Source organism: Emydura macquarii, unplaced genomic scaffold, assembly GCF_026122565.2.
Source record: "Emydura macquarii macquarii isolate MOO-44397 ecotype Brisbane River unplaced genomic scaffold, CSIRO-AGI_Emac_v2 contig_67, whole genome shotgun sequence".
Lineage (NCBI taxonomy): Eukaryota > Metazoa > Chordata > Testudines > Chelidae > Emydura > Emydura macquarii.
In genome coordinates, this window is record NW_027130204.1 from 4,083,595 (window position 1) to 4,108,491 (window position 24,897).

General features: G+C 48.9%; 1 protein-coding gene across 2 annotated transcripts in view; it reads left to right on the forward strand.

The window, feature by feature from the left end:
* The window catches only part of ERLIN1 (ER lipid raft associated 1), a 63,321-nt gene extending 42,978 nt beyond the window's left edge, over window positions 1-20,343 (forward strand). For both annotated transcript variants that reach the window (XM_067538622.1, XM_067538628.1), the window contains exons 7-12: window positions 1,798-1,871; window positions 8,229-8,287; window positions 12,214-12,305; window positions 13,583-13,672; window positions 14,038-14,117; window positions 14,378-20,343. In XM_067538622.1, the coding sequence (XP_067394723.1) occupies window positions 1,798-1,871; window positions 8,229-8,287; window positions 12,214-12,305; window positions 13,583-13,672; window positions 14,038-14,117; window positions 14,378-14,596 (614 nt within the window). In that variant the 3' untranslated portion in view covers window positions 14,597-20,343. The remainder of the gene's footprint in view (window positions 1-1,797; window positions 1,872-8,228; window positions 8,288-12,213; window positions 12,306-13,582; window positions 13,673-14,037; window positions 14,118-14,377) is intronic.
* Window positions 20,344-24,897: the final 4,554 nt, after the last annotated feature.

The window sequence follows — 24,897 nt, forward strand, 5'->3', positions numbered from 1 at the left end:
CTCCTTGAGAAGGTGCGGTTCACTATAGTTATTCTAAGTATTTAACAATGCAGGTTATTTCATTGTTTATGTGAAGGCATATCTTGGGTATGGGGGCAACAGTAGCTGGTAGCCCAGATCTGAACTTTGGATGTAAGATCAAAGCAAACCCTGTGTACGTGGTCATGCCTGCTATCACCACAACAGCAAAAGGAGGCTCCTGGAAACAGATGTTTGGAATGTCACATATTTGCTTGGAATCTTGCACCATTGCTTAATGAGTCTTAATCACTACTTTGGAATCCTCCTCTGATTTCGGTTTGGAAAAAAGTGGAAGGGAGTTTGCTTTCAGTCCCTTTGCCTCTCCTTTACTCCTGACCCCAAAATGAGATCCTTTGCCCCTGCTTAATCTCTTCACAAGTGGCAGGTGTTGGTGTGTCATGTCTTAGCTTGATGCCTCAGTTCTAGATGTATGTCGCCCATGCTCTACTAGTGCCCCAATCAAGACAGAGTTTAAGAAGCAATATGTAGGTGATGGTTCCTTTTGGAAGGGCGAGTCAAGGCAAAGGGGGGTCCTGACATGGGAAAACAGGCTGGATCAGGACTTTACTCTGTGAATGTAAATCACTGTGTGCAGCACAGATATGGTAAAGCTGGGTGGGCTCAATAAATATCCATGGTAGAGAGAAGCGTCCTAATCCTATTTGCAGATTATCTTTAACCCTTTGAAAACTGGCTAATTTATAAAGGAGAAGTTCCCTGGGAAATGATTGATTTCCAAGCCTGCTGGGCTATGGGGATGGGCATTGTTTAGCCACAAAGGCTTCCCTTTGCTTCTGTGCTGATGTGCCTGCGTCCTTATTGTCAGCTATGGCAGGAAAGCTGTACCAAGCTGGGGGGTTTGTAGAGTGCTGCAAAGATGACTGGGCTTTGGCTCAATCTTACTTCCCCAGTAGCTTGATCTACAGCTGGCCATCCCTTGACAAAGACTTTATTTCCAGCTCAACTGCTTCATTCTACAGCTCATGAGCTGCGCTTTTCCAAAAGAGCGCAGCTGTATTGGAGGGGACATGGATGGAGAAGTAGATTTTGCTGCAGGTGGGTCCTGTTCTCTACAGGGCTTTGCAGATTTAAGGCCAGAGCCTCAAATTGGCTCTGGTGGAGTCAGTGTGGCAAGGGATGGCGGAGGGCAGGCTTTTGCCATGAGTTCAGGTGGTATTTCCTGCTGAGGCATTGACTTGGCACAGTCTGCACGGAGCAGTCAGTGTGTTGCGTCTGCCATCATCACTGATTGCAGTGAGTTTGCCTGTGGTGAAGCCAGCCTGGAAGCACCCAGCCTGTGGATCATCGTGTCAGGGTCTCCTCCTGGAGGTGTGAGGGGGAGCAGGGTTTCCAATGAGCTGTAGAGGGATGCAGGCATTTCTCACAGTGCCCAATGGCCCAGAAAACAGCAGGTGGGAGGGACATTCCGCATCCAACTAAACATAGAGGTTATCTCCAAAAAGCATACATTTAGTGCTCCCACTGCCCCGGCCGCTGGCTTCCATGTGGTGCAGTGCTCCAAGCACTGAGCTGCCAATAGTATGCCCATAACTCCAAGCGCGCATACAGCACTGAGGAATCAGGAGGCAGGCAGTATATTGCAGGAGGTTGCAAAGTTCTTTGTCCTTATTTTGTACTGTCTGGATGGGCCTCTCTGCCGTAGGCTGAGCACTGTATTCACACTAATCACTACATGCACGTTAGCCAAGGATAACACCAAATCTCACAGAACGGGCTGCAGTGTTGCTGAGTCTACCTCTTTTCCTTTGAACACAGATCAGATTGATGAGAACCTGAAGCTGGCCCTGCAAAAAGATCTGAATGTCATGGCACCAGGTCTCACTATCCAGGTAGGCTTATTCCCAAAGGGAAACTCTTCTATATTTCACCTCCATAAAGCTCACAGTTGAGACGGGATGGAAATGGTTTCCTGCCTCCATATGACTTTCAGTTGCTGAGTACTGGGCACGTGCCAGTTTGTCTGCTCTCTGTGAGGAACCTCTTCTTGTTCCCCCTGCCAACTGCCACCGCTTCTGTACCCCCTTCAGTGTGATTAAATGGATTGCATTAAAGTGTGCAGCAGTATCAAGCAGAGAAATATTGTAATTCTACGATCCACTTCCCGAGTGCTTCTCCATAGAATCATTCTCTCTCAGCAGATTTGCAAAGCTCTGGCCATTCCGACTACCTCGGCTTTTCCCAAAATCCCTTTAGCTACTCTAGAAGTTGCCCTTTTTTCATTCAGTGGAAAACTTGACGTTATGATTAGAAAAGAGACACTATGTGTGAGAGAGAGAGACGCGGCCCCTTCTTTCTGCACAGATCTGCATGTATTAGAGTTACATCTGCAGACACGTTAGTGACAAAAACAAGTTTTTACTACTTCTGTCATCACTGCAGAGCCAACCGAGCTCTGCGAGTGTGAGCGGGTGTCTGGCCCAGCCTACTTATCATCCACACCCTTGTTAAAGGTAACGTGAAAAGGAGAAAATTGGGCATGTTCCTCCCTCTGTGTCTTTGTCATGTGTACAGAGGGAGGCTATTTCCAAAAGACTCCTCTGCTTGCATTTTACATTAGAAATCAGGATCTAGCTAGGCTGGGAGACTCTGCATGATGGCTGGAAGACTTGTGAGCAGTCCTTGAGAGGCCTCCATTCTGGCACCAACACAAGAACTAAACAAGTGAAAGTTGAGCTGGTGAGAATGGTCAGACTCATCCTGCTTGGCTTGTTTTTGTTACCACATTTAACTTCCCCAATTATTATTTTGATGGAGGGAGACTTCGTTTAAAAACAAAAAAATCCACAGTTTTATAGAGTTGGAAGGGACCTCAGGAGGTCATCTAGTCCAACCCCCTGCTCAGAGCAGGACTAACCTCAGCTAAACAATCCCAGCGAGGGTTTTGTCAAGCTGAAACTTAAAAACCTCTAAAGATGGAGATTCCACCACCTCTCTAGGTAACCCATTCCAGTGCTTCACCACCCTCCTAGTGAAAAACCTTTTTCCTAATATCCAACCTAGATCTACCCCACTGCAATTTGAGACCGTTGCTCCTTGTTCTGTCATCTGCCACCACTGAGAACAGCCTAGCTCCATCCTCCCTGGAACCCCCTTTCAGGTAGTTAAAGGCTGCTCTCAAATCCCCCCTCATTCTTCTCTTCTGCAGACTAAACAAGCCTAGTTCTGTCAGCCTCTCCTCATAAGTCTTGTGCTCCAGCCCCCTAATCATTTTTGTTGCCCTCCACTGGACTCTCTCCAACTTGTCCACATCCTTTCTGTAGTGGGGGCCCCAAAACTGGACACAATACTCCAAATGCGGCCTCACCAATGCCGAATAGAGCGGAATAATCACGTCCCGCGATCTGCTGGCAATGCTCCTACTAAGGCAGCCCAATATGCTATTAGCCTTCTTGGCAACCAGGGAACACTGCTGACTCGTATCCAGCTTCTTATCCACTGTAACCCCCAGGTCCTTTTCTGCAGAACTGGTGCCTAGCTCATTGGTCCCCAGTCTGTAGCTGTGCATGGGATTCTTCTGTCCAAAGTGCAGGATTCTGCACTTGTCCTTATTGAACCTCATCAGATTTCTTTTGGCCCAATCCTCCAGTTAGTTTAGGTCATTCTGTATCCTATCCCTACCTTCCAGGGTATCTACCACTCCCCCTAGCTTAGTGTCATCTGCAAACTTGCTGAGGGTGTAATCTACCCCATCCTCTAGATCATTAATGAAGATGTTGAACAAAACCGGCCACAGCACCGACCCCTGGGGCACTCCACTTGTGACTGGCTGCCAGCTAGACATGGAGCCATTGATCACTACTCGTTGAGCCTTATGCTCTAGCCAGTTTTCTATCCATGTTATAGTCCATTCATCCAACCCATACTTCAACTTGCTGATAAGAATACTGTGAGAGACCGTATCAAAAGCTCTGCTAAAGTCAAGGTATATCACGTCCACCGCTTTCCCCACATCCACAGAGCCAGTCACCTCCTCATAGAAAGCAATCAGGTTGGTCAGGCATGACTTTCCCTTGGCAAATCCATGTTGACTGTTCCTGATCACCTTCCTCTCTTCCAAGTGCCTTAAAATGGATTCCTTGAGGACCTGCTCCATGATTTTTCCAGGGATTGAGGTGAGGCTGACCGGTCTGTAGTTCCCTGGATCCTCTTTCCTCCATTTCTTGAAGATGGGTGTGAAGAGCTCACAATCAACATCTTGCCACCCCACAGCTTGTCTTTGTGACTGCACAATCCCTGTAACCAATGAAAGATTGTGGTAAGCAAGCATGGTATGACAGTCAACTTTGGAAGAGCCCTGAGGCCTTGCCTTTCCTAACCACCATAACTATCCAGATTTTACAGGCCTGATGCTTTAAAGGTAAAAACAAGCAGGAAAAACCCTCTTTTACGTTTAAAAAAAGAAAAGAAAGAAACCTCTTCCTCCCCCCAATTTCAGATCCTCTGTATCCATCAAAAAGAAGCTGAAAAGGGCACAAGCACAGTTTTAAGTTTTTTGCAAGTCACCATTAACTAAATTTAAATTGCAGAGCTAAATCCTGTTCTCAGACTTGTGCCATTCTGTTGAAGACAACCAAGGGCAGCTCTTGGTCTGCCAAATATTTGTTACTGGTTAGGAGTTGGAAGGCAGCCAGCTTGACTGAGCCCAAACTGAGTTTGCAGGACCAGCAGTTAGAAAACACATAGTTTAACTTGTAAACTAAGCACACTTCATCTCGAGTCCTGCCTTGGCATTTTTAGTCCCTTCTCAGAAGAGCATTTTAAAGTCTCTGGTAAAATGTTCATTACTGTGCTACTTGCCTAGCATTCTGTATCTCGTGTCATTGAATCCATGTGATCACTTGGCTGAGGTTACATTAGGCTTTTCAATAGAGCCTTTATGTACAGTGCTTGTAGCTTTCTAGGCTGAAATTCTCTATGCCCAGAGTTGAATTATTTTGGAAGCTTTAAGGAATTTTTACTTAGTGTGAGTGTTCTGAGTTACATGAGGGTGAAAATACATTCCCATTGTAAAAATGTATTTGAACACACGCAATTCAGAGGTTGTAGTTCTCCCAAGCTGCCTGTGTATACAAGTTCCCAGTACTGAGAAGTTGATTGGTGTGCATATATAGCAGAACTTCTTGCACCTGTTCAGAGCTATGATACTGAGTATCATAGCTATCAATTATGTAGCAACTATTTTATGTAGACTTTAAGCACAAAACCAGTTTGTGTTTGAACTTCAGGTCGTAATGGCTTTGGTGCAGAAAATGTTATGTGCTGGACCTCCTGAATGCCCAAAGGACTGCAGGAAATGGCATTTTCTATGAAGTAATAAACTGTGGAAGTTTTTCTCCTTTTTGAATTGCCACCAAACCTGAAGCACACACAATCAGCAGCATCACATGTTAGGAGTCTGTTCTTCTCTTAGAAGCCTTTTGTGTCATGTGTTAAAAGCTAAAGACATAGAAGCTTTTCCTTTTGAACTAAGGAAACTGAAATGCACACTGAACGATGAGGATAAAAATGAACAGCTGCCTCATTCCCTGAGACCATGCTGTGCACTGAGGAAGCAGGGTCCTGGAAAAGAAATTGTGTGTAGTTAAAGACTGTCATAATTCAGGCACCATATGCATGTGCAAACTGCCCAGATCTTACCCATGGAGGCAAGAAAATTATAGCTGTGGTGCATCCAGTACCTAATCTACCCATAGTTCTGCACCTTGCAGGAGAGGAGAATGTGGTGGTGAATTCACTCAGTAGGTCCTCTCAGAATCAACAGGAATTGTCCTTGAAACCATGGGTGGCAGCATTGTTGTACAGATGAGGCCACGTGGAAACCGACCCCTTCATATCTGAACATAATAGCAAATGTACTGCACAAGAATGCCCTGGAATGATAGCTCATTCTTAGATGTGTTTTTTGCTGAATTGGTGCCATCTTTTATCTGCCTTCCCTCCCATCCCCCTGAAGCCCAGGGTTATAGGATCGGATCTGACAGAGCAAACCTATCCATAGCTCCAAATGTAGCCTTGTCAGCACTGGTGTCCAAGTCTCCTGCAGCTGGCGAGAGAACGATTGTACCTGCTGCCTCTGTCCACAGATGACCTGTCTTATAGAATCCTAGATGATTAGGATTGGAAGGGACCATCTAGTCCAACCCCCTGCTTAAAGCAGGACCAACCCCAACTCAACAATCCCAGCCAAGGCTTTGTCAAGCTGGGCCTTAAAAACCTCTAAGTATGGAGATTCCACCACTTCCCTAAGTAACCCATTCCAGTGATTCACCACTGTCCTAGGGAAAAGGTTATTCCTAATATTCAACCTAGACCTCCCCCACTGCCACTTGAGACCATTGCTCCTTGGTCTGTCATCTGCCCCTGCTGAGAACAGCCTAGCTCCGTTCTCCCGGGAACCCCCCTTCAGGTAGTTAAAGGCTGCTATCAAATCCCCCCTCACGCTTCTCTTCTGCAGACTAAACAAGCCTCGTTCCCTCAGGTTCTCTTCATAAATCATGTTCCAGCCCCCTAATCATTTTCATTGCCCTCCGCTGGACTCTCCATTTTGTCCACATCCTTCCTGTAGTAGGCGGCCCAAAACTGACAGCAAGGAGGAGTCTACATCCCAACCCAGAGCCGCTCCACCTCATGGGATGGAGGACAGATACCTTGCTGACTAATGTGGTCTGTTTGCTGTGAGGGTCCAAGCCATCCTCTTACAAACCAAGAAGGGCACCACCCTGAAATGCTATTAATAAAATGGAAATGGTTTACTCTCTGGACTGCTCTGAAAGGACTTGCTTCCTGCGGTCATTGTAACCCAACAGTACCTTTCACACCTAAAGTCCTCAGGATTTAGCTTTAGCCTCTCTAAAGCTCCAAATGGCAGCAATGTCTGCCCATCCTAACTCTGGTAAGGACAAACCACCTTTCACGTCTTTCAAGGCTTCCAGTTCCTTAAGCATGTGTTAAATGTGATTTCCCCCATTAGGGAACTCCTGCCTTCATAAGACCTGAATTTTATCTTAAAGCTGACAGGACCTCCTTATGAGCCTCTGTTGAGCATTTATCACTCAAAATGGCCTTTCTCTAGCAATTACATGTGCTAGGCAAGGAAGTGAGCTCAGTTTTGATGGCCACTCTACCCTACATTGTGGTTCACCGGGGGCCCCATCCCAGCTTCGTGCCTAGGATGGTCTTGCCTACCTCAATGTATTTCCCTCCCTTTGTTCTTCCCAAGGCCTTATACCCACCTAAGGGCAACTCCGTATCCTTGCAGATGTAAAAAGGTTGTTCTGTTATCTGAAAAAGACCAAGTCCTTTAGAAAATCCAGTAGGTTATTTATAAGGAGAGATGTCAGGGAGAACCCATTGTTAAGCAGACTTGTACTGGCTTAGGAGATGACTAGAACATTCATACAGCTTAGCTAGGGAACCAATACCCCATGGTTTAAAGACTCACTCCACAAGAGCCACCAGCGTCAGCCCCTGATAGAGACTTGCACAGTAGCAGCTTGGAGTCCGGTGCGCACGTTCACCAGATAAGTCTTCAGTGCCGAGTCTGGGAGAACTGTGCTATTGTCCATATTTAGCTAAGGACCTGGTGGTTGCTTGCTAATCTCCCATGAGAGGAATGCACAGAGGCCCTCTAAGAAGCGAGAAGTTACTTTCTAGGAGCTGTTCTTGGAGAGCTGTCTGTGTGCAATCACATTGCCCTGCTCTTGAGTTTTTTGTTTTTTTTAAAGATAAGTTACATGTGAATGTTACTGACTTACCTCTGGTAGGCTTCATGGGGGAGGGTGTTCTAAGGAAGGAATGCACTGAGGAGAGTGGGATAGCTTGGCACACCGGAGCATGGAAGGAGTTCTGTGTATGGGGGCAGCTCAAAAAGAGGCAGAGATACAGGGGGACAGTGGAGGGATTCAAAGGGGGTAACCTGCTCAGAGTGACCATATGGGTGGAGATATTCTCTTCTTAGTGACAACTTGTGGGACAGGAACAGAGACGCTGAATGGAACCACCAACTCGTAAGTTATTTTCTCAACCTCACATAATGAAGTCCAGTGTCTAAGTGCTGCTGGCATGAGATCTAGAACTTTCTCTACTAGACAGCACTGCCTGGATCAGCAGAATGAGTTGGGTTTCCTGGCTGTGCAGTTCTAATTGTAGAAAATCAGTTTTTAAATGCACTTTGGATTCTTTTCCAGGCTGTGCGTGTTACAAAGCCCAAAATCCCAGAAGCCATCCGAAGAAACTTTGAACTAATGTGAGTAGTTGTGCAGCAGATCCCATTGTTTAGCAGGTTCATGCAGCTAACACCAATTAGGGTGTATAATAGTCCTAGAATGTGCTCTCACGGGGAGTGGTGGGCCCTTCACACCCCCTGCAATGGGTTCTCAGGACCACATGGAGGGGTTGCAGCTCCTCATTCCTCACTGGGTGTTTATGGAGAATTCCATGGAATTGACTAGAGGAGGAGGAGGATCTTCCTCTTACCATCAACTTCCATTGTTAGAACTTGACTCCTGCTAGTGGTTGGCAAAGACCTTAGAGGAAGCATTTCCTTCCCTATCCATGGGTAACAGATAGATAGAATTGATCGCAGCAAAGCCCTAGCAATTTCATGTGTATTGAATTAGATAGGGCTCTCCTCTGAAGTCACCATCACTGCAACAGTCTGGGGAGCGCTGTATTTGCTGAGCATGCTTTGCGAGCGTCCCCTCCCTTGCAGTAGGAAAGGCCAAACTGCCTTTACTGGGTCCCTGGCTTGGACATAAATGGAGATTGGCAAGGACTGAGGTGCAGCAAAGTGGGGCTCTTCTTTCGCCTGTTTCTCTTGCTCCTCTGAGGCGAGAGATTCCCTCTCCCCAATTTCATATGGAAATGAAATTTGGACTGGCTCTTTTGCTTTCCTGGTTGATGCATCATCTTCCAAACCATTAGCTGCTACTGCAGGATCAGAGGAGAGCGCCCTGGAGATGGCTCGTTTGCCTCCCACAATGGAAGAGGAAATCAGCTGTAAACCCAATGCAGCCTGCTTGCAGTGATGGTGTCTAGGAAACCTGGTGGATGGTGATGGTCTCTACTTGTTTCTGTGCAGATTGCAATTCCAGCCGTCACAAAGCTCCCTGGAGCTTGTCTGAAAGGGTTTAGCAGACTCAAACATACACATTTTACATGCTCCGTGCGGGAGACTGCTTTCTAGAAATTCCCTTGGGACTCTCAGGGAGGATCATGCTGTGCTGCTTCCCTTGCAGGCTCTCCTTTCCCAGAGGCTCTGTTAGGTGCAGAGCTCAGGCACGGAGGCCATTCAGGGTTCATGTTAGCTAGTCTATAGCATGCTGTTAAACTGCCCATTGTAGTTCACACTCACTCTGCTGCCCTTGCTTAGGGACGGGTGGTGTCTGTCTGCAGCAGCTGCACAAGAGCAATCTTTGCTACTGATGGGCATTGGTGCTGGGATGGTGGGAAATATGTGAACCCAGGAAATTGCCTCCAGAAAGGGGGTAGGTGGCTAAAATAAGAAGAGCAAAGATACACAGCAGGAGCAAAAGAATAAGTGACCTGCATGATCCTAGGCATGGGTAGGAGAATGTTGGCATGTTGGAGAGATTCTTGCACCCAATACACGCACATGCCAGTCATTACACAGACATCTGTGTAACAAGGCTAGGTGGAAGCCTTATCTGGCTGTAGGCTGTGCTCACTTTGGGGCCAGCACACACTCTGTAGCATGGCAGGATAGGGTGAATTGGCAGAGTCCAGTGTTGCCAACTTTCGCAATTGTATCGCTAGTTTTGTGATATTTTTTTGTTTTCCCTCAAGCCCTAGCTGGAGTCATGTGATAACATAAGAATTTTGGCTTAATTACAAAAAAAAACAAGTTTCTAACACTTGTGGTTGTGAAGAAAAGCTTGAAAATGTGACTGTGATGCAGCCTTTTAGGCTAAGGAATCAGTAAATAAACACAAAACTTATTAGTGAAAGCAAATCAATATTTTTAAGCTAAATCTCAAGACTTTTTGAGATCTGACTTGTAACTCTTGATAATTCGGGGTTGATAGTGCCACATGTGCTCTGCCTGTCTCTGCCTTTCTGTGCTCCCCGTCACCAGGGCCATCTCTGAGCACCTTGCAAACCTCTATTCATTTATCTTCACAGCCCCCTCCCACCCCCTGAGGAAGGGCAGTCACTCACAATGTATAGATGGGAACTGAGATGCATGGAGTCTGGCAGAGCCACGAACTGAGCCCAAGTCTCCTGAGTCTTGATCAAGTGCCTTAATAGCTAAGGCAGTTGGTGGATGTCATTAGTAAAAAGTTTGGGTACCACTTTCTTCACCACCAGACCATCATTCCGCTCCAGCAGCCTGTGTTTCAGGGATCCTCAGAAGAGAGCGAGAAGCTCATGGTGAGGGCAGACTGGGACTCGTAACCAATGCATGAGATGAGAGGTTGCAAGAGTTGGCTAGCTTGAATGTTTACTGCAAACACCTTTAGAGGGATCCCAGTAGTCCGATCTGAACATGATCTTCCCCAGGTCCAGCTGTGCCCCCTTCTTAAACTGCTGGATCCATGGTCCTGGTGTGAATCCTGTGTTCTAACCACCATCCTTTGGAGCAGAGGATTGCTTGGCTTCCCCTTAGAGAAACTTCTTAATTGGCCACAGATCTCTTGTCCTCTAGGCTGGTCAGGTTTTCTGTGTCACTCCCCCTAACTCTAGTCAGAATGTTGCATGGAGGTCTCTCAGACAGAGAGAATAGCTGTCTGTGCCATGTGCATGCTCCTTCGCTCACAGGTAGACAGACACCTTTCATGCACCTGAAAGAGATGATTTGGATCAGGAAAAGTTCAGTGCATGGGGAAGTTCCTGAGTTTAAATCCCATTTTAATGTTCCGGGTCAGCTGCTTTATTCTTAGCCATTTTCGTTCTTCTGCGCTTCTCAGATCTCTAGCATTTTTAATTTCTCTCCCCCTTTCATGCACCTCTGCAAACAATGAATAATGGAGTGGAGAGTTCAAACAGGTTATCTTAAAAGGAAGCTAACTGGCTTTGGCTCCACCTGATCACATGGATGTGATGATCTGCCCAGGGTCACATCTGGAAGGCTGGAGTAGAGAGTAACCTCTATTTGAAGGGGTGTCTCTCCTCTTTGTCATGACATGGTTTAGTCTGGGGGTTGTTATGGAGCCATGGCTGTTTGGCTTCCCTGGTGACAATGGTAGCACAGCTGCAAGCATCTTTTCCAGGGTAACTGACTCTTCCAGCCCAGAGGCTCTGTCACTGCAGCATGCTCTACCTTGGAGTTGTCTTGGAAAAGCAGAGGGATGCTTCAGCTAGTGCAGAATGCAGTAGCTTGTCCTGTTTGTGTAAGGTCAGTGCTCTGTCCAAGGTACCGGCTGCCTGCTTCTGGGTGCAGGTCCAGATCTTTGATCTGTAAAGCCTGCAATGGCCTTGGATACAGTTGCTAGTAATCCCCTCCCCTACATCATGTCACTTTCAAGCCATCCTTGATGTCTGGTCCAGGATGGGCAGCCTGACATTCTCATGCAGGAAATGGTGTCATTTTTCTGGCTGATGTCCTAGATCATTGCATGTACAGAGGGCAGGTATTTCTGCACTCCACCTGTTTCATGAATTTAATGAGGCTCCCATGTGCAGAGTACTATTAAGGGCTATCTTTAAACAGTAGTAACTCCTCCTTCCCTTGCTAAACTTGTACCGGACAGAGCCTCAGGGAAGGCCCAATTAACCTCCCCTTTGCCCAAGCAGCCAGATGCCTTCCAGTTACGTCTCACATAGAGTAAATCCTTCTAATTGGATTCTGATTGAAATGATGAATACTAAGAAATTAACTTCCATATCGCACTCCAAGGGCAGCCCAGGGTGACAGTGTCCACCAGTTAGTGCAGCACAAAAAAGCCAAAGAGCAAAAGCAAAATCTTAAATACACAAGTGAGCTGCCTCTATCCTGCAGCCAATTTATTGGACTTTCTAACAAGTAAATAAACCTGCAGTTCACCCTATATTCACCAGGCTTGCTGGTCTGTGTGCTCTCTCCAGTTGTGATGTACCTTCAACTCTGGGTCTGTCCCACCTCTCTCACTCTCCTTTGGGACAGTGACATTGCTGGCTGTGATCATTCTAAATCTGCACCCAGAAAGCTCACTTGCAAACTGTGTTGCGGTGCAGGGAGGCTGAGAAGACCAAACTACTCATAGCAGCACAGAAGCAAAAGGTTGTGGAGAAGGAGGCAGAGACAGACCGGAAGAAGGCTCTCATAGGTATGTTGAAGTGTCATTGACACACAAACGCTGCCAGGGGCTAGTGTCTTCAGATTTGATCTTTTCACAAGCTATTTACCCTACTGGACTTTGACAGGACATTCCAGCTGGGCCCTTTTGACAGCCTGCTCTCCCTAGCCAAGCAGGAATGGGCTGGGCCACTAGTCAGGAGGAAGACATCCAGGATAAATCCTGGTGCTGATGATTCAGTAGATGAGGCTCCTCCCTCTGAATTGGCACTGACTCTTTCACCAGGGACAGCAGACCCCTGAGCACATCGTCGCAAAGCCACCTTGGGCCCTGCAGCAGTCAGTGCACTGGCTATCAGTTTTTGTGGTGATGCTGCTTCTGACCATTGGATGATATAGTGGGGCCTACTGTTGCCCAGGAGTCACGTTATCCTATGAAGCAGTGTTTAACTTTGGCAGTTTTATTATTACTTGTCATATCAATACAGTTTGTGTTGTGCTGACCCTGATTCCCCCATGTGGTGGTAAGGATGCTGTGCTTCTGATGGAGTCATCTTTCAAAGGAGTTGTAAAACCAAGACCTGCTCCAGGACCACTCAGTATCACCTGGCCCTTTTGGAGAGGAATGGAGAGCAGCCCTGGTGTCCCTGTCAAACTCTAGTTCTGGGAGCACATGCCACTTCCATGAATTATTCCCCTTGTAAAGTGCTGCCTTTGTGGTGCACAACAGGGGGTTCAAAGCTCACTAGAATTAATGATGTCCCTCCCTTGGCAGCTGCTTAGAACTTGGAGATTCCTTTGGAAGTGAAATTTTCAGTTGTTTGGCTTCTCCCCAAAGTGTGCGCATCGCATCATTAAAAGATACTTGCTTTCAGGCTGTTGTAAGGGCTGCATGCTGCACTGGGGCCACTTGTAAACTGGGTAAGTCCCGTGGACTGGAGTTACAAGCTGTCCTGGTAAAAGTGGCTGAGCTCTGCAGGCTGTCTCCACATCATGGAAGTCTGTAGGCCCTAAGTTAATGGTAGCACTACCCATGTGAAAGATGGCTGAGTGACTGCTGCATTAGAAACCATCACTGCTGTGTGTCCTGATTATGCCGCCTGAAATGCAAACAGCTGCAAATGTAACACTGTTAATTTGTGAAGCACCTTGGGATCCTTTGATCACCTTGAGAGGACGGAAGAAGTGAGCTGTAGGGATAGTCCTATGCCATGCAATCCATTCAAAGCTACTGCCCCAAAGCTACTGGGAGGCTGCAGCCACAGGCGCTTGGGCTGGAATTGTCTGAGCTGCTGTCTGTAATTGCAGAGGCGGAGAAGGCTGCTGAGGTGGCCAAGATTCTTTACCGACAGAAGATTATGGAGAAGGAAACTGAGAAGAGAATTTCTGAGATTGAAGGTAACGAGCTTGAATGGTGACCCTCACGCACCCACTCCCAACACACGAGCTGTTAGCACAGGGTCTCCCAGTGGAGTCCCCTCACCTCCAGTAACTGTAGATGGAGGAGAAACCTCAGCCTGGGGCTCCTAAGTGCTGTCACAATGCAAATAATAAACCTCACACAACTGCAGCTCTTAACTGCAGGGTGAATTCTCCCCGAGCGTTTTCCTCTGACTCTTTGGTGCCTACACATGGGTGTTGCTCAGCCTAGCTGTGACCAGGCACAGCCAGTGATCTCCTCATGTCACAGTCCCAGAGGGCTTGCAGCAGTGTTGCTATTGCAGTTCTAATGCTCTTTTCTATTTCACTTGCTGTTGCGTTAGATGCTGTTTTCCTAGCAAGAGAGAGAACAAAAGCTGATGCGGAATATTACACTGCTCGGAAAATGGCTGACTCTAACAAGGTATGGGGAGTGTGTGGAACAAACTGACTCAAACCTTAGACTCGGTCTCTTTGCTCCACCTAGGAAGGGATGGAAGGGAGTGATATGGGAATGTTTGATTTAGCTGATATCAATCCAGCTTTCTGGTGCAGGAATTTAAATCTTGACCACAAACCCCAGCTGCTGGGTGGGGTCAGAGGGGAGGACCTGTGGGGAAAAATCCAGTGATGTCTGCATGAGAACATTGCCTCTTATGGGATCTGCTCTCTTGCTCTGTGTAGCTGAAACTCACACCGGCATATCTGGAGCTGAAGAAGTATCAGGCCATCGCTGCAAACAGCAAGCTGTATTTTGGTAACAGCATTCCCAGCATGCTTTTGGATTCCTGCGCCTTCAAACATGTGGCTGTGAGGACTGTACCAGAAGCCAACCTCCTCTCAAAGGAGGGTCCTGCACTCTCTGGGGAAAGCCACCTCAAAAAAACAGAGCACACAGGCTGATGCAAGAGATGGAAATGCTTCAGCAAGCTCTGGAGGAAGGGGCTGCATGGTGCAGTTCAGTGTCCTCCTGGGTGTGCTACAGGGGCACCACCTGCCCTCTGCCATGTGCCATTGGGGTGGACACAGCACACACCGCCTCTTTCTACACAGACGTGACAATTGGGTTGATTTCTTTAAGCAGCAGCTATGTTAAGGGCTCTGCTTTTCCCTTTTCTCCCTCCCTGTTTGAGCTGCTGCTTCCGAATGAGGGATAATTTTGTATTAAAACCTGCCAATACTGGAATATTAAAGGACAAAAACCAGGGAACCTTCTGCAGTAGATGCAGTTCTTTAGACAGCCTGTGTTCTGCATTACCCTGGGGGGCAGGAGGTTTGGCCTAGGGACCCTTGAGGGCGCTTTGCAAATGTGATGGAAAGCATGGTGGTTTTGCTGCCAACGCACTGAGGCTGGATTGACTCGCTAACCTCCTTCATGCTGCTCACTGGTAGCTGCTGTGGCGCCAGTTAATCTGAGATGTGATCGAGGTGGGTTCCCTGCAGGCTCTTCTGTTGCTCATCTGGATGTAAACTTAATTTCTTCTTGTAAAATGCCACTGACTTTCACCTGGGCCGTGCCTCACTGTTCACACCTGCTCAGCTCCCTAGAAGCCAGGGTAGAGGCCCAGCTAGGATGGGTTTGGTGGCAGGTAGATGTTTTTGAATAGGAACTGTACAATTTTAATCCTTTCTGTAGATAGCAACACAGAGTGCTTTGAACTTGGCACTAGTCTGTAATGGTAACATTGTGGTAGCTGGGCTGAGGCCAGCTGCTGCCCTGCTTGCAATGCAGTGTGTTCTGCTTTTAGGTGCTCTATGTGTCTGTCTATCTTTCCCCCAAAGATGTGGATTGAGGAGCAGGCAGCATATGGCGCCAGGTGCTGAGGGCTAGGAGACAGACTTGTGAAACTTGCCCCAAGCACATACGCCTCTGCCAGATTCCCAGCCTCCTTCCGGTTAGCTTTGCCTCCTCGCCCTGCTACCTCTTTGCATCTTGGAGACAAAGGGAAGAGAGCAAGGGCAGATGCAGGAAGCAGGAGACAGTGCTCTTAGATCTGTGGCAAAGTGCCCCTCACGTGCACACATGGGGGGGCTCAGTTGGCTGTCCTGACGCCCCCTCTCTGGGCAGTGCTGGGGTGACCCAGTGTTCATTCTGCTTCCAAGCAGGGAATGGGTTTAACCTGCTACTTCAGCTTGAAGCTGTGCTCCATGACTTCTGCAGCTCTGCCACAGGTGCCAGCATCAGGCAGCTGAGCTCCTGTGATGAGCGCTGTGCAGCAGCACCTCCCAATTGGAGTAGTTTAATTCTGGGGCATTCTATTTTTGGATGAAATAATGTCACTTCTCCAGGAAGCAGGCACTCGGTGTGAACAGCTCCCATCGTCCAACCCAATTGTCTTTCAGCATTTTTGGCCATCAGCTGGGCTGCACTGCTTCTTGGGATGCCACTCTGCTAGTGGCACAGACAGGAAGCCCCCTGCTGAAGATATTGTGCTACATCTGCTGCCTGCCCCTTGACCCACTGTCCTGAGGTGGGAGGAGACACCACCAGTGGAATTCCTACAGGAGCTGTGCTTGGTGATCTCCTCACCTGCCCTCCAAGGGCAGGGCCACTGCTCATGTGGTGTGTCAGTACTGTTGTTAGGCACTTCCTTTTTCTATGGCATGTGTGTGACTGGGCTAGCTGGAGGCTTAGATCATTGGGGTTGGTTCCAGAATGTCTTGCCTCCCATCTGGCCCTTGCCCCACTGCGATGATATGGGAGAAAAGCAGCCTCATTGGAGCCTACATGCTTGTCCCAGCATGCTGGCTCCACGCCAAGCTCTCCTCTGGCTGCACCAGCCAACGCAGTTTGGGGGGGAGCTTCCCAGAGGCGTTGGGCACCTGCAGTTTGCCCTGCAGCAGACGTTGTACCATTCCTTCAGCCAAGTGACACGTGGTAGCTACTCCCCAGGTTTATCATGGGGCAGGAAGTGTGGAACTGGGGCTTGTCTGGGGAACATGCTCTGTTTTTTTCTTGAATGCTAATAATTTCCCTTGATCTCTGAAATATTCAGGTCAAGGTTTAAAAACGTGAACCTACCTTAGCGCCTGCTGATGTCCTCCTGTGTGGACACAGGGCTTTCACCAAGGATTGATACACATGCTGATTTTGTGCCAATTTAACTATTTTACTTGGGGGTGAGGGCTGATTTTTTTCCCCTCTTGAAATAGTGAAATGAGTCTGAGCCCGGTGTGGGCACTGTTATACTGGTGTGAAGGTGCTGGAACCTATTCAGGCTGTTCCCCTTCCTCTGCAGGACTAGTGATCCTGCCCCAAGCTCCTTTGGTCAGGTGTTGCTGTGACCATGCTCAGGGAGTTGGCCTGCTCTGTGTCCTACTGTCAATGCGGTACAATTGGTGTGTGGGCAGGGCCTGAGGCTCGGAGCTTTGCTTCTAGCATTTCTGTTCTTGTATCTGAAAATCTCATGTGCCCAAATGGCTGTTGTCTCGGACACATTGCTCTCTGCCATGCTGCGCTTCCTCCGTGTGCTTCATCTCCCCCTCCCCCCCTTTGGGGCACAGAATGCTCCATCTACTTTGCCGTATGCGCCCTGTAGTTCCCATTGGAGCTGGCCATTGTTCTCAACCCACTCCCCTTTCCGCAGCATTTCTGCTTTTGCTGTTGAGCTTAGCTAGAGTGCAGCATGCCTCTCTTGGAGGAGGTGTCCCAACTTGAGTAACCATGTGTTTTATAGACCTCTTGCTCTGTGTCAACTTTGCTGTTGACTTGTCCCAGGTCTGTTCCGGCTCACAACCACGCTGTTGGGTGTGTACGCCCTGGCTCCCACTTAGTTGCAGCAGCCAGAGTATTCTCTTCCCCAGATACTTTCAAATTAGTGCCCATAGGAAGGGAAGGCCTCATTCACCTGTGTGACTCCTTTGCTTTGGGCTGTCATCATTTGCTTTGCCAGTCTCTCAGAGTCCAGCTAAGAGGGGAATCAAAGAACAAGTAGCCTCCTGAGGATTTCAAACGCCAGTCAGTAGCAGGGACTGCACTTCATCTTGGCTGGGAGTTTGTGCATTCCTGCAGCTCCTGGGGGAGGTTTCTTGGGTAGGAAGCACCTCAGATAGAGGAACGTTACCATAGTGCTATCGGCCACTTGCCCCACTGTGATAAGGTGGGAGAAGAGCTGCCTCATCCACCAGAATTAGTCTATATGCTCATCCCATCCTGCTGGCACCATCTCATGAAGAGAGGCCAGGCATTTCCAAGCAGCCTGTGGCCATGTGGCTTTGTCAGAGCGTTTGAAATAGCAGCCTCTGTATCTGCACCCTGGCCAGGGAGAACTCACCTGCTCTGTTGTCAAAGGTCTATTAGGTGAGGTGGGCCTGAGTCCCACGCTGCAACGAGCAGCAACCTTGGTGGTGGCAGCAGAGCCAAGATAGGAGGTAGAGGGTGGTGGGTGGCTCTGGGGAGGTACTACTCTTACGCAAGAGTGAGAGGACTGGTCAGGAAGGGCCTTAACAGAGCAGATGAGAGCTTGTCTTAGATGTGGTGAAGGGGGAGATAGTGGAGGGACAGAGGCATTTCATGGAATCCAGGATGAGTCCAGAAATGGGTTTTGCAGCCGTGTTCTGAGGCCGAGGGGGGAGACTAGCAAGGCAGAGTGGGTGAGGGTCATGTTACTCAGGTGGGCGAGGGGACAAGTCACGTTGCTCAGGGTGGTGCCATTGCTGATGAATTACATTTAGTTTCTTGCATTTAGAAAGATTTTGCCTGGTTTGAGAGTGTTGCCCCCATTTAAGCTGAGGGAATTGCCAGTCTCCACACTACTGGGCACTGCCCTCTAGGCAGGGCTTTGAGGAGTAAGCCAATTCCTGCTTAAGGACAGTCACTGCCCTGTGCTCATGGTTTCAGCCAATTAACTGTTGTTGGCTAAAGTAGCTGTCGCCTGTCCACTGTCCAGGTTGCAAAGAAGGCTGTTGGAATGGAAGAAGGAGAGGAGAAGGGAGAGGCCTGTTTTCCCGCCTCCACCATGGGTCTGTGCTTCCCAGGTGACCCTCTTCCTTGGGGCCAGTTCCTGATGTGGTTCAAGCCAGGAGTGTTTGTAGTCAAACCCTGGACAATGGCAAACCCTTAATGCAATGCTGAAGCACAGGTCATGTGAGTGAGGGGGTGCAAGTCATGGAGGCTGAGCCTCACCTTGTTCACACCAATCAATTCCATTAGAATTCATTTCTTGGGCTCAGGCCAAACTTGGTCACGGGGGATGGTCCCCTATTGGCAACAGGTGCCAGCTGCAGCATGCTAGAGCCCTAATCCTCTTTTCTCAGCACAGGCCAAACCTCTCCTCTGCTTCCCCAGGGCTGAGAGGGGAGGTTAGTCTTGCTCAGGCCTTGGCTAAGACCACTGGTTAGTGGGAGGTTAGACTGGTTGGTGGAATTACTCCATGTCCTCTCATTTCCCCGAGGCTGCTGAGCACCCATTAGCTAATTGCCTGGTGTCAGCACCCCAGCCATCGGGCCACAGCACCTGCCTCAAGGTCTCTGTGCCCCATTCCCAGTTCAGCCGTCCAGCTGTGGGCCACACAAGTGTGCATTCCTAGCAGGGCCTGCACTGTGGCAGGAGAGCAAGGACACGAGCACAAAGCCTACAAGCTGTGACTGAACAAGTATCTGCTCCAACTGTCTGAAACTCTGCTGCGGGTCCTGCTGCTCGGCAGCTGTGAACTGGGTTCTGTGCCCATGGAGTTTGCATTGAGTGAGGCTGACTCCTTGTCTTAAGCCTGGGCAGTGGGAGCCCTGGCCTCTAGAAGTTGGAGCTTGGTGTCCAAGGGATGCAGGCTGGGGTGGGGGTTGGTGACTTGGCCTCCTCTCTCAGGAGACTGGGTGTACAAGGCCCACCACTTGTAACAGCAAACCGGTGCTCCAGCTCCTGGAGGAAAGCAAAAGCACGCTGGCTGGCTCTACGGCAGATAGGCCTAGCTCCAGAAGCCCATGCACAGCACCAACGGATTCAGGGTGCCTACAGACAACAGCCCTTTCCCCACAAGCAGGGAGGTGCTGCTTGGAATGACCCTCCCAAATATCTGTTCACTGCGGGCCTTGGTCTGCTGCCATAGAGGGAGCTGCAGGTTGGACTGGGGCTTTTGCAGCCTGACAGGGCTGTGGCTTTGCTCTTTATCTGGCTTGGAATGTGTGTGTTAGATACTCACTCGTTCTTCCCTTGCTGGGGGTGTTTTGTTTTTTGTATGTTTCTCTTTAAGGTGTGTCTGAGGATGTTCCCAAGGGTTCTTAAGTCTCTTGGCAATACTTAATCAGTACTTGCTGCTCTAGCCAGAAACCTCCTGATTTCCTTACCACCATATTAGGCTCTGCATTATGATCACTTTCACCTACTCTAAAATACTGTCCCTGACATGCTGGTCCTAAGTGAGACAGAAACCCTTGCCCACTCTTGGCTTGATCAGTGTTGACTGCTTGTGCATTACAGTTTCAATTCTCAGAGGGCTTATGGTCTGAAATTACCTGTTTGAAAATGAATTTTGAAGTGTTCATGTTTTGAGATTGCAAACAACTTTCCTTCCAAGTGCTGCTGCATTGCCTCTGGGGGTGGGGTGCCTTGGGGCCTGGACAAGTTTCTGTGGAATTTACTTTTTTAAAACTATTCACATTTATATGCAAAATGTTGATTTTTTGGATAAGAATAAAATTATTTTGATACCATTGATTGGATGTCTGCTTGGCTAGCATCGTCCTGCCTGTGCTGGGATTAGGCTGCCAGTAGCCATGTCTCCCACTCAGCATTTCTGCCTGGGAGTTGACTCCTGCTAAGGCAGGCAGCTTTGGTTGGTACTGCATTTTCCCCACAGCCTGTGCAAACTTAGGAGAGGACACAGACCAGTATGAAGGGCATGAATGGATCAAATACCCCCATTTCTCACCCTGCCTGGGTTTCCCTGGTGGAAATCCTCCCTGCGAGTCCTTGAGGGTGTTCAGAATCTGTGTAGCCTAACACCTATCCTCAGCCCTTGTCTCTCCTGCCAGAGCTGATGTTGTGCTGGGGGGACTCTGCTGTTCAGGCCCCTAAAGCAAGCTGTGCTTGTGGTCAAGGGTTGAGGGGAGATTCTCAGAGGGAAAGATTCCCCAAGCCCAGGGCTTCTCCAGAGAGCATTCCCCATGGCTGGGATCCACTGGGGTGGGGCAGGGAAGGCCACATGGAGAATCACTATCTACATCCAGTCACTGAGCTGTAATACATGAAGTGCTGGGAAGAGGCAGAGCCACTGCCCTGTACAAGCCCCAGGGCAAGGGTACTGAGCCCCTACCCCATTATCCCATGCTGTCTCTGATCAAATTGGGGTAACACAGTAACTGCAACAATAACCCCTGCTCCACAGCAGGTGCAGCCAGCACAGGGCCCTCCCTGGCACTGGTGTCAAGCTTCTCTTATCTCTGAGTAAAGTAAGGGTGGGGGTATGGGTCAGGGGCACTGCAAGAAGAGTTAGGGCTAAGGAGTAGGGAACCAGCCTCAATCTCCTCCCTTCTGTTCAGTCCAAGTCCATTCATACACTAATCCAAAGGCCCCAGTGCCTGATCACTCCCATCCTCAGTCCTAGCATTTACAGTGGCTAAAAACCAAACCTGTTTAGTTGTTAGTTCAGGACAGCAGAGTGCCACATCCATGGATGGGCTCAGAGAGGCCATGGCCTGTGTGGGGGGCCTGCAGGGGAAAAAGACGGTTACCAACCTCCTCCAACTGTTGTTCGAGATGTGTTGCTCATGTCCATTCCAAGTAGGTGTGTACATGCCATGTGCACAATCCACCAGAAAATTTGTCCTTCGTGGAACCCATAGGGTCTGTTCTGGAACCCCCTGGAGTTGCGCCTTGATTGCCGACCCTCTGCCACTTCAGTTTTTTCTTGCCGGCTGACTCCTACAGAGCGGTAGGCAGGTGGGTCTTGGAATGGACATGAGCAACATCTAGAAAAGCAATAATTACAGAGGGTTAGTCAGTCTTTTTTTTTTTCTTCAAGTGCTTGCTCACGTCTATTGCAAGTAGGTGACTCCCAAGCTAGACCATATGAGGAGGGATCAGAGTTAAGTCCTGCAGACTGAAGTACTACTCTACCAAAAGCAGCATTGTGTCTGGCATGCTGAGAGATAGCATAGTGGGCTGCAAAGGCGTGAACAGAGGACCACTTTGCTGCTCTACAAATGTCCTGGATCGGAACCTGGGCTACAAATGCTGCAGAGGTTGCTTCCACTCTCGTGGAATGGGCCATTATTGCTGGTGTGGGCTTATTTGCCAGGTCGTAGCAGGTCCTGATGCAGGAAGTGATCTATAACGAAATTCTTTGGGAAGAAACCGGTAGCCCTTTCATTTTGTCTGCTACTGCTACAAAGAGCTGGGTTGTTCTCCTGAGTGGCTTGATTCTTTCAGTGTAGAAGGCTAAGGCCCGCCTGACATCCAGCGAATGCAGTCTACATTCCCTGCTGCAAGTGTGTGGTTTTTGGGAAGAAAACCAGTAGAAATATGTCCTGATTCTCATGGAATTGGGAAACCATCTTTGGTAGGAAGGCTGGGTGAGGGCAAAGTTGAGTATCTTTGAAGAAAGTTGTATAGGGAGGTTCTGACTTAAGTGATTTGAGCTCAGATACTCTCCTGGGAGAAGTTATGGCTATGAGAGAGGCCACCTTCCAGGATTGGTAGAGAAGCGAACAGGTCGCTAGAGGTTCAAATGGTGGCCTTAGTCAGCCTTGAGAGAATGAGGCTGAAGTCCCATTGGTGAACTGGCAAGCAAGAGGGAGGGTACAGTCTGTCCAAACCCTTTAGGAAATGCGCAACCAAAGGGTTAGCGAATGTCGAGCGTCTTGCTACCAGGGGATGGAATGCTAAAATGGCCACTAGGTGGACCTTAATTGATGATCCAGATAGTCCCTCTTGCTTCAGGTGTAGCAAATAGTCCAGAATCATCAGAATTGAGGCCTGAGCTGGATGTCCTTCTTGGCAGCCCAAACTTAGCTAGATAAGTGGCCCTTGTGGAGGGTTTCCTAATGCCGAGGAGGATTTCTCTAACTGGTTCTGAGCATACTAGTTCCAGGGGGTTCAGCCATGGGGCTTCCAGACCGTGAGGTGCAGCAATTTGAGACTGGGATGCCACAATGTGCCATGCTCCTGGGTAATCAGGGCTGGGAGCAGATGTAGAGTGATCAGACTGTCCACTGAGCGGAGTGTGGTATACCAATGCTGGTGAGGCCAACCAGGGGCGATCAGGATCACAGTGAACTTTTCCTGCCTGATCTTCACCAGGACCTGTGGATGAGTGGAGTTGGAGGGAATGTGTAGAACAGCTGGCCGTCTAGAGCATGAGGAAAAACAGCGGCGATGGACCCTGGGCTGTGGTTCTGAAAGGAGCAGAACTGCAGGCACTTCCTATTGAGCTTTGTGGTGAATAAGTCCAAGCGAGGAATGCCCCCACTGATGGAAGATGCTGCTCAACACATCTGCATGCATCGACCACTCATGACTGAGGAAGGACCTGCTGAGGCTGTTGGCCAACATATTCTGAGTTCCGGGTAGGTAAGATGCCTCCAGCTGTACTGATCGAGCAATGCAGAAGTCCCACAGTTTAAGGGCTTCCTGGTACAGGGGAGAGGAGTGAACACCACCCTGTCTGTTTATATAAAACATCGCTGTCATATTGTCTGTTAGGACCAACACTACCTTGCCCTTCATGTGATCTTGAAAGGCTTGATAAGCTAGGTGCACCTCCCTCATGTTGATATGAAGTAAAAGTTCTGCATGGGACCACCTTGAGTCCTGAGGTCCCCCAGATGGGCTCCCCCAACCCACCGCTGACACGTCCATCACCAGACATGAGAGGGGCAGGGTGCCAAAAAGGGGACTCCTGCACATATAATGTGAGCATTGCACCACTAGTCTAGGGTCTCTAAGACTGAAGGGGGCAGCGAGACTACCTTGTACATGTCAACTGGAGCTGGGTAGTAAACTGAAGCTAGCCATGCTTGTAGGGGCCTGAGGTGTAGCCTGGTGTGCTGCATAACATAGGTGCATGTCACCATGTGGCCCAGCAGCTTTAGGCAATGTCAAGTCATGGTTTGAGGGTAGCACTTCAAGTCCTCTATTGTGCTACAAAGGGCCAGGAAACGAGCCTCTGGGCGGGATGCCCTGGCCTGCCGCAAGTCCAGCACCACCCCAATGAATTCTATCCTCTGGGTGGGCATAAGCATCGATTTCTGCTCGTTGATCATAAGGCCCAACCTGTCAAAGATAGCTCTTATCAGACTCTCATCTGCCTCCGCATGCACCTGGTACATCCTTTGACCAATCAGTCATTGAGTAACAATATATTTGCACTCTTCTTTCTCAGAAAGAAAGGCTGTGACCACCGACATATAGTTGGTGAATACCCAGGGGGCAGGGGGGCACAGATAGTCCAAAGGACAGGACTGTGAATTGGTAATGGACCTGATTGACTATGGATCAGAGGAAACTCCTGTGGCCCAGTAAGATGGCTGTGTGGAAGTCTACGTCTTTCAAGTTGAGGGTGGCATTCCAATCTGCCACAGCCAGAGAGGGAATGATGGAGGTCAGGAAGACCACGGAGAATCTTTTTCTTCAAGCATTTGTTGAGGTTTTGCAGGTCAAGGATGGGGCGAAGTCTGGCCTTGGCCTTCGGGATTAGGTGGTAAAGGGAGTAGAAACCCTTTCCTCTTAGTTCTCGAGGACCTCTTCCACCACTCTTAGTCTTAGAAGAGCTTGCATCTCTTGTTGAAGAAGTTGCTTGTGAGAGAGGGTCCTGGAAGAGGGAGGGGAAGTTGTGGGAGATAAAAATTGGAGTGAGTATCCCTATTTCACTGTGCGTAGGACTCATTGATCTGATGTGATCTGGGACCATGCATGGTAGAAGTGGGATAGCCAATCCACAAATAGAAGATGGAGTGGATGTGAGACTCAGATTGGTGCACCATCCTCAGGTGCACCCTAAAAAGTTTTTCTTGGATCCTGAGGACTACCTTGTTTGACCAGGACCCTGACTGGAAGAGTGGGGCCTGCGTCTGTTGTGCCTGCATTTGAAATCCTGCCTCAAGTGGTCCTAGTAGAAATGGGATTTGAACTGTTTTCTCAGGGGTGTTGGTGGGTGCAGCCTGAGGGACTTTAGTGTTGCCCTAGAGTCTTTTAAGCTATGAAGGGTGGAGTCCAGCTGCGAGAACAGGGCTGGTCCCTCAAAGGGCAGGTCCTGAATGGTCAACTGGAC